This window comes from Sus scrofa, chromosome 15 (assembly GCF_000003025.6).
Source record: "Sus scrofa isolate TJ Tabasco breed Duroc chromosome 15, Sscrofa11.1, whole genome shotgun sequence".
Lineage (NCBI taxonomy): Eukaryota > Metazoa > Chordata > Mammalia > Artiodactyla > Suidae > Sus > Sus scrofa.
The window spans coordinates 31232519-31245055 of record NC_010457.5 but is presented as its reverse complement, the minus strand read 5'-3'; the positions used below and the strand labels follow the sequence as shown (position 1 = coordinate 31245055).

Genomic DNA, 12537 nt, shown 5'->3' with positions numbered 1-12537 from the left:
GCGAGTACAGTTATTATAACAAAGAATCATTTTTAAGGCTGTTATATATATGGCCAGATCTTATATGAGCCTTTAAATTATAATTATACATTTATCCTAACATATGACAGATAAAGGCTCATTTTATGCCTCTCTCAGGAGTGAGAATCACGTAAGTAGAGAGAAAACTCTTAGGAATAATTTTATATTGGCTGAGAAAATGGACAGCTTGATTTTAAATCTGCCTTTTTATGTAAGTAAGCTACAAAGAGTGTTGGGGTTTCAGGGAGCAAGCTAAATGCTTAGTTGATATTTGGTGTTGCTGTGGTTGTGTTTGTAGCTGAGAAACGGGCTAGGACTGTTTAAGCTAATAATTACCTCCCTTAACATCTGTTTCTTTTTCAGGGCAAAGAGCAAGAGCATACGTTTGTCTTTAGACTGGATCATCCGAAAGCGTGCAAACACTTATGGAAATGTGCTGTGGAGCACCACGCCTTCTTCCGCCTCCGAGGCCCTGTCCAGAAGAGCTCTCATCGATCAGGATTTATTCGATTAGGATCACGGTTTAGATACAGGTTAATGTTTACAGCTGCCTGCTGTACCTTTCATTATTTCATAGAGGCCAGAAAATTCAGCCCAACTCCTCATTTTACAGATGTGGAAACTAAGGCATATAGTTCCATTGGCCAAAATAAAAGAAAAAGTGGTACATATTTTTATTGGTTGTAATTTCCTGAATAGGAGAATATTTCAGTGGTGCAGTGGATTTTATGTCCCTCTTCATGTTTTCATTTCTTCCTTTTTAAAAATTTTTTTATTGTTTTGTCTTTCCTAGGGCATACGGAGGTTCCCAGGCTAGGGGTCCAATCAGAGCTGTAGCCACTGGCCTAGGCCAGAGCCACAGCAATGCGGGATCTGAGCCGCATCTGCAGCCCACACCGCAGCTCATGGCAACGCTGGATCCTTAACCCACTGAGCGAGGCCAGGGATGGAACCTGCAGCCTCATGGTTGCTAGTTGGGTTCGTTAACCACTGAGCCATGACGGGAACTCCTCTTCCTTTTTTTTAAAAGGAGTAATTTGACAGACTTTTTCCAGTTTTTAAATTTTTTTTATTGAAGTATAGTTGATATACAATATTATATAAGTTTTAGGTGTACAGCATAGTTTTTGAAGGTTATATTCCATTTATGGTTATTATAAAATATTGGCTATATTCCCAGTGTTGTACAGTATATATCTTTGTAGCTTATCTATTTTATACATAATAGTTTGTACCTCTCAACCCTCAATCCCGATCATGCTCCTCTCCCCTTCCTTCTCTCCATTGGTAACCACTAGGTGTCTATATCTGTGAGGCTTTTTCTTTTTTGTTATATCACTAGTTTGTTTTATTTTTTAGATGCCACGCTTAAGTGATAACACACAGTGTTTGTCTTTCTCTGTCTGACTTATTTTACCAAGCATAATATCCTCCAGTCCACCCACAGTGTTGCAAATGGCAAAATTTCATTCTTTTTATGGCTGAGTAGTATTCCATGGTGTATATATACTGGACATCTTCTGTATCCGTTCATCTGTTGATGGTCATTGACATTTGCTTTATATATTAATTAACCCTCAGTTTAAATCTAAATAACAAGATTTTCAGGAGTGTCCATCCAACAGCTAGATACCATATAGAAAAAAGGACTGCACTAGTGGGAAATTAATCTGAGTGACATTTCTTTTCCTTGATAAACCTGAAGTTCCATTGTTTTTTAGACTCCTTGTTTGTTGGTTGTAAGTTAGAAATGTTTTGGTTTACCTGAGTAGCTTATTGGTTGTGAGTTTTCAGCATGCCACGGGAACCAGATTTAAAGAAGTATTGAATAATGTCAGTAATGTGGCAGTTGATTATGCGTGGGATTCCTGTAGGAGGGCTTCTATTCTACTTGCATTAAACATGAGGAGGCATTTAGCAGAATTTAAATGGAAGCGAAGGTGAGTGGGACAATAGTTTTATCATTTCTGGAAAATTATTCTGAAAAGTATATCACAGTAGGAAAAAGTAACTGAAAATCTTGAGTTGATTGTATATTTTGCATTGAGGACCATGGATGGGAAAGAAAAGGGAGTTCCATAAAACCACAGATATTTCACACTTATTTAATATGTTCTTAGGTGATGTACATAATTAAGAAAAACAATATAATTTGTGTTGCATATTTCACACGAGCCTAAAAAGTGAAAGAACAGTGTGATAAAGACATCAAGACATTCAGGATGAAGTTTAGGATGGTTCTTTTAAGGAGAACCTCTCATTTATGTGTATCTGGTTACTGTAGGCCTCAAATTCTCTTATTTCTATTACTATGCCTCATTTATTTTAGTGGGAAAACTGAGTATCAGACCACAAAAACCAATAAAGCAAGAAGATCAACATCTTTTGAAAGAAGGCCCAGCAAACGATATTCTCGGCGAACCCTACAAATGAAAGGTGAAGTGTAGCCCTCTTCCGTAGGACAGCTCTTCTTGACAGTTCATCCTGAGCTTGTGGTGTTGACTTGAGAAGAAGCTATCTCAGTCTTCTCAAGTCTATTCCAGTCAACTAAAGCACTCTTATTTGGAGTTCCCATTGTGGCTCAGCAGGTTAAGAACCTGAATAATATCCACTAGGACATGGGTTCAATCCCTGGCATTACTCAGTGGGTTAAGGATCCAGCATTGCCACAAGCTGTGGTGTAGATCACAGGTACGGCTCAGATTTGGCGTTGCCATGGCTGTGGCGTAGGCTGGCAGTAGCAGTTCCAATTCGACCCCTAGCCTGAGAACTTCCATATACCATAGGTGTGGCCCTGAAAAGAAAAAATGAAATAAAGTACTCTTATTTGATAAAAGGGGAAGAACTGCCTATATTGTTGCTGAGATTGAACTTTTTGCTAATCTCAGTTCATACACTACTGAGCTTGTGTTCAGTTTCTGTTTTTACTATTTTAGTTCTTCTGTAAAGCAACAGTTTCCTGTGCTTTTGTTTTTGTTTGTTTTTTTTTTTTGTCTTTTTGCCATTTCTTGGGCCGCACCTGCAGCATATGGAGGTTCCCAGGCTAGGGGTCGAATCAGAGCTGTAGCCACCGGCCTACGCCACAGATCGACAGCAACACCAGATCCAGGCCCCACCTGTAGCCTACACCACAGCTCATGGTAATGCCAGATCCTTAACCCACTGAGTGAGGCCAGGGATCAGACCCATGTCCTCATGGATACTAGTCAGGTTTGTTATCACTGAGCCACATGGAACTCCCTCTCTTCCTTTCTGACTTCTGCATCTCATTCATAATAATCTCTTAAATTCCTTAGGTGTTTTTTAAAACATTGGCATATGATGAATAATGTTTAAGTAAAAAATAATTTCATATTATAAAAATGTTGTATATATATCATACAGAGACATTTCCAAGTTCATAAATGTTTCTTGTTGTTTGTTACTTTAATAGTTTACTTTGACCAGTAAACTGAAATTTGTATTTGGTTTCAGATCTGAGTTTGTACTAAAATACAGATTGAACTTTATGTCCGGTGTCAGAGTCATCACCAGTTACCCCAGAACAGCAGCCATGACCTGATTTTTGGCAGTTATCAGTTTTTAAAAAATAGATTTATATTCACCATTTTTGATGTGTCTATAAATTAATAATATAGAGCTATAAATGAAACCATTTCAGTTTGTTCAAAACCCTGAGTGACCTCTTAGATTGCCCTGATGATCATTTACTCTCACTTAGTTCACCCCAGAGGCTTAGAGATGGTTCTGATTTTGAAGATATGTATTTATTTTATAGCATTACTTAACAATGGAAATAATTGTCATTATTTACTTTAATGGTGTGAACCCTAGAACATGTTTGTGAAATGCAGGTTTTTAAAACTGTAATTGGGACACAGATCAGTTGTAAGGATTTACTTTTTTTTTTTTTTTTTTTTTTTGTCTTTTTAGGGCCACACGGTGGCATATGGAGGTTCCCACCTAGGGGCTGAATTGAAGCTGTAGCTGCTGGCCTACACCACAGCAGTGTGGGATCTGGGCCATGTCTAAGACCTACACCGCAGCTTACGGCAGCGCTGGATCCTTAACCCACTGAGGGAGGCCAGGGTTTGAACCTGCATCCTCATGGATACTAGCCAGATTCGTTTCCACTGAGCCACAACAGGAATGCCAGGATTACTTTTATGAGTGGTAAAGCATTTACCATGTAAGAGGAAACTAATCTGATGTTTTCTGTTTTCTTCCATTAGGAGGTACAGGAAAACCTGAAGAACTCAGGTAGGTCATACCTTGCAACTGATAATAGAATGTTTTCACGATTCTGTAGTTGTTGTCATTCATTGAACAAATATTTGTTGAAGACCTGTCAAGTGTTATCTTGTCCCTGAGCATGGTGGACATAGCAGGGAACAAATAAATACATAATACCAGATAAAATTGACACAAAGAAAAATAACAGTTTAAAGAAAAAGAGTGGGTTTGGGTAGATGGGCTGTTTATAATGAGAATGACATACATTTGTTATTGGCATGTAACTAAGGGCAAATGATGAATAAATTATGGCCCTTGCACACAGGGAGCTCAAAGAACAAAGGTTGCTTTGCAGATCAGTTTATTCCAGGGGAACGTCCCACTTGGTCATGGGGTATAATCCTTCCTTACACTATATGTTGCTAGATTTGGTTCACTGGTTTTGTTGTGGGTTTGTGTGTCTGTATTCATCAAAGACACTTTTGTAGTTTCTTTATCTGGTTTTGATATTGGGTAACACTGGCTTCACAGAATGAATTGGGCAGTGTTTCCTTCACTCTGGGTTTTTTTGGGAAGAGTTTGTAAAGAGCTCTTTAAATATATGGTACAAGTCACCATTTAAGCCATCTGGCCTGGACTTACTTTGTATGAAGTTTTAAAATTTCCGGTTTAGTCTCTTGTTACAGGTATATTCATGTTTCATTTTTTCATCTGGAGTCAGTTTGGGAGTTTCTGTCTTTCCAGAATTTGCCCATTTTATCTAAGTTACTGAATTTGTGGCATACACTTATTTGTATTATTCTCTTCCTTTATATTTCTGTAAACTTTGTGATAAAGTCCTCATTTGATTTTTTTTTTTTTTTCTTTTTTTGCCGCCCTGAGGCATATGAAGTTCCCTGATCAGGGATCAGATTTGAGCCATAGTTGCAACCTAAGATGCAGCTGCAGGACTGCCTGATCATTATCCCTGCCGGGCCAGGGATCAAACTTGCATCCCAGAACTCCCAAGACGCCACTGATCCCATTGTGTCACAAAGGGAACTCCTGCTGGTTCATTTCTGATTTTAGTAATTTGAGTTTCTTTTCCCCTAGATCAGTCTAGATAAAGGTTTGTCGGTTTTATTGGCCATTTTAAAGAACCAGCTTTTGGGTTCATCAGTCTTATTTGTTCTTTTCTGTTTTATTAATTTTCACTCTGGTATATTATTTCATTCCTTCTGCTTACTTTAGGTTTGGTTTTCTCTTCTTTTTCTAGTGTCTTTAGGTGGGAGATTAGGTTATTGGGATTTTGAGATCTTTAATTTTTTTTTAGGGCTGCACCTGCAGCATATGGAAGTTCCTAGGTTAGGGGTCCAGTCGGAGAGCTGACAGCCACAGCCATAGCCACAGCCACGGCAACACAGGATCCAGGCCAAGTCTGCGACCTAGAGCACAGCTCATGACATCACTGGATTCTTAACCCAATGAACAAGGCCAGGGATCGATCCCACATCCTCATGAATCCTAGTTGGGTTTGTTAACTGCTGAGCCACGAAGGGAACTCCTTTTTTTTTTTTTTTTTTTTTTTTTTTTGTAATTTTATTCCACTCTGTTAGAGAACATACTTTGCATGACTTTGATCCCTTTACAATTATTAAGACCTGTTTTATGGCCCAGCATGTGATTTATCTTGGAAAATGATCCGTGTACACTTGAGAATAATGTTGAGTGTAATATTCTGTAGATGTCTGTTAGGTCTGCTTGATTTTTACTGTTCATTTCTGCTTTATCATTGATTTGGGCATATTTCTATCCATTATTCAGTGTGGAGTGTTAAAGTCTCCTGTTACTCTTGCCCAGTCGTTTATATATTTCCCTTCAGTTATTTGTTCATGCTTCATGTATTTTGGACTTTTTGTTAGGCATGTATATATATTTTTAATTGTTTTGTTCTTTTATTATAAACAATGATCCTATTTTTCTCTACTAACTTTTTTGTTTGTTTCAAAGTCTATTTGATCTGATCTAAGTGTTATCAATCCAGTTCTTTTCTGGTTGCTTTTCTGTGGTTTATTATTTTCATCAAATTTGCTAAGTTTTCACTCATTATTTCTCAGGCTTTTTCTGCCCCTTTCTCTCTCCTCTCTTCCTAGGATTCCCACTACACTTATGTTGCTCTGCTTGATGGTACCCACAGGGTTCCCAGTCTCTGGTCATTTTTCCTCCTCCTTTTTTTCTCTGTTCCTTAGTCTAGATCATCTCATTGACCTGTCTTCTGCCTGCTGTAGTCTGCTGTGTCTTCCTGTAGTGAACTTTCATGTTATTTTCTTTCCCTTCCTTTCCTTTCCTTTCCTTTCCTTTCCTTTCGTTTTTTAAGGGCTGCAGCCGTGGCATATGGACGTTCCCAGGCTAGGGGTCTGATTGAAGCTGTAGCTGCCGGCCTACGCCACAGCCACAGCAACATCAGATCCGAGCCAAGTCTGCAACCTACACTACACCTCACTGCAACGCAGGATCCTTAACCCACTGAGAGAGGCCAAGGATTGAACACATAACCTTGTGGTTCCTAGTCGGATTTATTTCCACTGCACCACGATGGGAACTCCAAACTTTTCATTTTAGGTATGGTGCGTTTAAACTCCAGAATTTCTTTCTTTTTTAAAAGGTAGTTCTCTGTTTAGTGATATTCTTTTGATTGTGGACACAGTGTTCTCATACTTTATTTCTTCACATTGGGTTTCGTTGGTTCTCAAGGATATTTAAAATAGCTGGTTTAAATTCTGGCTGGCTGGGAGAACCTCCCCCTTCTTGGCCACACCCACCTGCTTGCAGCTTCCACCACACTGAACCTGGGAGAGTGGGGAGGGGAGTGAAATGTGGCTCAGATGCCAGCCTCAGTGCTAAGAGTTAGTAGGTTTTATTGAATACATGTTTCTCCATTTGATGAATGCCTTTTAATGATTTTTTTAAAAATAATTTCAACCAGCTAAATGTTGTGCTGGGGAGAGGATCTACCATTGTTCTCAGACCACCATCTGGAAGTCTTGTGTCCGATGAGTCATTAATTTTAATAGTGTATGTTACAATGTGTAGTTTGATATAATACTTCTTAGCCATTGGTATGTTTCAGAGTCTCCTGGAATGCCTGGTAAACTGTTTGATTCAGGATATACACATCTAGTTTTTTTTAAAAAACTACCGGTACTCCTGTATGGCAGATGTATAACTAGAGCTTCTTCAAAAGGAGACATTGTTTGGTTTGGGTGCTGGATATGGTCAAGCCTCACCTTGAGATGTCCTGTTCACTTTTTTTCACTTAGAAAGCTGTTAAAGCCAGGCTGTGATTAGTGACTCATCACAGAAGCACTCTGCTTTTTGCGTAAGGATTTCACTGAAGTTCCTTTAGCTGTCAGTAAGCTGTTAAAAATAAATAAATGGGTAGAGTAGGGAGGAAGGGTGAGGGATTCTCTCCATTGTGAATTTTTAATGAGGTAAAAAACAAAATTTTATGCCTTTTCTGAGCTATTCACTTAAATTTTCCTTGGAGTTATTTTTAAGCTATGCTTTTAAGAAAAATGGAGGCAAAATGGAGTGGTATTCTGTATATTTTAAAGTATTTATGTTTTGTTTGTTTAATGAATCATGACTTGCTCTCCTGAAAAGGAGTCTGGGACAGACTATTAGAGCTTACAGTGAAGAAGATAATCTGATAAAGTTAGCAGAAATGTAAACAGAGCATTCAAGTAGTGATATGCAGTTGAAAAATTAAGGCTTTTTATTTGCCAGAGTTTGTCCTTAAAAATATTCTAAGATACATGTATCTGACCAAAAAATGAATATGACTATATTGTCTCTTTCCTAGAATTAAGATTAATTTAACTTTAGTAACTAAATTTTATTCTCTCTTCTTGAGTGATGCTTTTAGCTTTGGAAAACAGCAAAAAAAAATGGGGTATTCAAGCAATGATACTTAATTATTTTTTGATTAGGATACATTTTTAGGAGTGAAATGTAGAGAGGGACTTACTCTCCTGCAGGTTATTGAGCACTGCTCATAAGAGTGCTTGAGAGGACCTGGGCTGGGGCTGGCAGCAATACCCTTTCGTTCCTGCCCTTAGAGTTCTGCTTGCAGAAACAGTTTTGCTCCAGTGAACCATGGAAAGCAGTACTGTTTGAAAAAGCACAACTATTTGACCTAAAAAGCTTCTTGACCTTGTACTGTGCTTATTTGAATAACAGGATTTTAAATTGGCTGATGTTAGTTTTCCTTGTCCTGTTTTATTTCTTTATAACTACTCCCTTGTGAGTCTTGACTAATATAAAGTATCTTAAGAAGAGGTGACGTTTTAAAGAACAGTTCACACGTCATTTATTAGTACTTCTTGACAGGCCTAATGGACAGTCTTGAAGACAGGAAAGAGAGGAAAAGAAGAAATGGTGGAGGAAATGATGAACAGAGGAGGTATAAGAGTAGATATAGTCCTGGAGTTCCTGTCGTGGCTCGGTGGTTAACGAACCTGACTAACATCCGTGAGGACTTGAGTTCGATCCCTGGCCTCGCTCAGTGGGTTAAGTGTGCTGCATTGCTGTGGCTGTGGCGTAGGCTGGCAGCTGCCACTCCGATTGGACCCCTAGCCTGAGAACCTCCATATACCTGCAGGTTCGGCCATAAAAAGACAAAAAAAAAAAAAAAAAGAGTAGATAGTCCTTTAAAAGGGGAGTTTGCATTGGGGCAGTATTTGTTCTGTTCACATTGATGGAGGTGAGAGAGTGTGTAATTATGAGAAAACAGTGCTTTCTGCATTTTAAATTCTTTTAAAATAGCTAAAATCCAGTTAACATCACTTATTACAAATGCATTTTTCTCATGTTATTATTTGTCTTTTTACTTATCACCTATTGGAGTTATTCTCATTTAAAGGAAAAGCTTCAGAGAGTAACCTAGGGGACCAGAGTAGTGAATCTGATTTCCTTACTGAACAGGTTGGATGAGATTTCATTATTGCTGGGGATTATGAGTTACTTAATACAGCATAGTTATTCTGGGAAGAACAACATGGTTAGTACAAAGAAATTGTGTCTGACAGGCCTTACATTGGCCTTGGCAACAGAGCAATACCAAACAATATTTCTTTTAAGTACTTTTTTGTTGGCTGGTTTTATTTGTCACTTGTCTTTGTGCTTAGCCAACATTTATTTAATCCCTCTAACAGTCTCGTGCAAATGAGAAAGCTACAGTAAAGAGGGCAGAGCTAGTGGGGCAGTTTTCATTTGAACCCAGACAGTGGAAGTGCAAGTTCTGGTGACTTAATCTTGTAACAGAGATGTAGTTAATAAAACATAGGGTATAAGGTGTTTACTCCTCATCACCCAGCCTGTTAGCAAAGCCTCTTCATCCTTTTTTTCTTTTTTTTTCTTCTGCTACAGCCGCATCTGCAGCATATGGAAGTTCCCAGGCGAGGGATCAAATCGGAGCTGCAGCTGCAGGCCTACACCACAGCCGAAGCAACACTGGATCTGAGCCAAATCTGCAACCTATGCCACAGCTTGTGGAAACATCAGATCCTTAACCCACTGAGCGAGACCAGGGTTGGAACCTGCATCCTCACAGAGACAACGTTGGGTCCTTAACTTACTGAACCACAGTGGAAAGTCCAAGGCTTCTTCATTCTTGACCACTTAATTGGTTGTCTTTCATCAGTAGATAGTTTTGTTTTGTTCTCTAAGAGATGCCCCTGGACCCTGTATTCAGAGTTTGTTTTGTGTTTGAGAAGTTTTGCCCATTTCCTTTTACTGGAGTGACATCTTAGCTGGATATAATAATTGGGTGTAGCTGAGGAGAAGGCTGTGCCATCTTGATTCTGGCAGTGATGTACTTTTAATCTCCTTAGGATACTAAGTGTTCTTTCCTTATCATTGAAGGTCAGTAATATAACAATAAGGAATTGAATGTATTTAATTCTGTTATCTCCCTGAAACACAGTGCTCTTGTTAAATCTGTTGATATTTTGTCACTTTTTTTTTTTTTTTTTGCTTTTTAGGGCCTCATCCGTGGCATATGGAAGTTCCTGGCTAGGGGTCGAATCGGAGCTACAGCTATTGGCCTGTGCCATAGCCATAGCAATGCAGGATCTGAGCCACATCTGTGATCTACACCACACCTCACAGCAATGCTGGATCTTTTAACCCACTGAGCGAGGCCAGGGATTGAACCCGCATGCTCATGGATCCTAGTTGGGCTCGTTAACCACTGAGCCATGAAGGGAACTCCCTTTGTCACTTTCGAAGAAAGTGTTTTGTAACATTGAATAGTTAGCTTAGATGAATTCTTCACATCAGGTTACTAGTTATGCTTATATCAGAAGGTCTGAAGAGGGTCAACTCTTCTTTTACCTAATTCTGTTGTGGTAGTATCTCATCTTTGAGGTCTTACTCTCATGGAATATTTGTTCGTTTTTTAGCTATTCTGAGATTTGTTTCTATTTATTTTGTGTATTGTATGTTGAGTTTTTGAAATGGTTTTTTGGGAGGTAGAGGGGAATGAGTGCAACCTAAGCTAAAAATTTTAAAACATTTTATAAATCATTTGGAGGAAGAGGATATATGGAGAAGTTTCTAACTTTATACTGAGGTCTTTAGAGTTATAAAATGCTGAGCTATTGCCAACACTAGAAAATCTTGAGAAGGTAGAAATATGCAGAAGTGACAGCTAAGTTTATGTGGGTATTTGTGCTCTGAATTTAAGGAATCATTTGTGCTGCCGTCTATTTTGTCATCTTTGACAGATACTGTCCAGTGGATGAACAGGATTGGTAGTCAAGTACACATCTAAAGCCCAAGTACAATATAGGTTATATGGAAATACCAAATGAGCAGAAAAACAGGTATTTGCCTATAAAGGCAGATGTTTTTCTGGACATCTTACATTCTTGGTTTTAGGTACCCACAGTAATTTTTCTTTATTTTTTCCCCCATTATAGTGTTCACAATAATGTTTCAGCTCAGAGTAATGGCTCCCAACAGGTAAGGCAGTATTAAGCTTCTAAAGCACTGGAACACTGTGGTTAATTGTAACAAGCTGTAGAGTTATTAACTGAATTTTCATAGTGGTGTAACCTTCAGAAAGTTCTGTGCTTTTTCTCTTTCTTGGCTACAAAGTGGCTCAGTAGTGTGAGACCTTCTCATTTTATTCTCTAAGATGTTATAATAGAACAGGTGTTCTGTAAAACATTTTCTGTCTCTCTGTATCCTACAGAATGAATAAAATACCAACTTTCGGTTAGATTATCATCTGTCTCCAAGATGGTATAACATTCAAGCATTTGTTTGTTACTGTGCTTACTGTTATATCTTGTTTACTACATAGATAGTATTCCATTTTAATGTTCTGTTATTGGTGAGGAGATTTCTATCTAGACAAAATAAATGATTTTTATCATTTGTATCCAAAGGCTTGGGGTGTGAAATCTTCTTTGCCTGTGATTCCTTCCATTCCCTCTGGTCCTGTGCTTGTGGAGGTGGAGAATCGTCCAAGGAGTCCTGCAGCAGATCAGCATGACAAGAAATGGTTCGTTAACTCATTAAACCAAAATGAAATATTGCTTGTATAAGGGCATTATGAATCCCCAGCCATAATCTGAGAGTACTTTTAATATGATTGAAGGCAAATTATTCATATTTGTAATCTGAAAAGAAGTGTTTATTGAGCAGTCACACTGAGAGGGACAAGAGATGTGGATGGAGAAGGAAGGCAGTGTCTGAGTGAAGAGCATCACAGCTCTCCTTATGTGGTCAGCATGAGCATGAGCAGCATGCTGGGTGCTTCTCTACTGAGAGAGGCTTCAGTATTGGTCAGTAGAATTTTTTCCCTCATCCATAAGGGTGTAATGTGTTTGTTACATGCTATTCCACGCAGCAGGATACTGCTGCTTTGGGTATGTTTTCTTCATTAAAGACTGAAGATAAAGACAAAACAAATGTAATTATAGTCCAATAAACCAAAGCCTGAAATACTCTATTTGGGGGGATGGAGAAATGATCTCATGACAGAGAATATCCTTGTTTAGATTCCTGGGGTCTTTTTTTTGGATTAATACGAAGTATGCAAATATGGATACTTTGTGGTTTATTGGGGTTAATCAGTGGGGTCCATCCTTTCCCAATTAAATATATGTGGCATGGGGGGGCTCCTTGGGAATTACTGGATTGAATGGTCATGTTGGTTGCATCGTCTGTTCAAGTTTTGTGTCTATTTATGAAATGAACTTTGATCATTCATAGAATTTTTCTCTTTTTCTCTTGCTC

At 38.5% G+C, this 12537-nt stretch overlaps 1 protein-coding gene across 5 annotated transcripts in view; it reads left to right on the top strand.

Annotated features, from left to right (window-relative positions):
• The window catches only part of EPB41L5 (erythrocyte membrane protein band 4.1 like 5), a 136678-nt gene that overhangs the window by 50836 nt on the left and 73305 nt on the right, over positions 1–12537 (top strand). For all 5 annotated transcript variants that reach the window (XM_021075141.1, XM_021075139.1, XM_021075140.1 and 2 more), the window contains 5 exons: positions 385–554; positions 2351–2457; positions 4254–4281; positions 11214–11256; positions 11685–11800. In XM_021075141.1, the coding sequence (XP_020930800.1) occupies positions 385–554; positions 2351–2457; positions 4254–4281; positions 11214–11256; positions 11685–11800 (464 nt within the window). The remainder of the gene's footprint in view (positions 1–384; positions 555–2350; positions 2458–4253; positions 4282–11213; positions 11257–11684; positions 11801–12537) is intronic.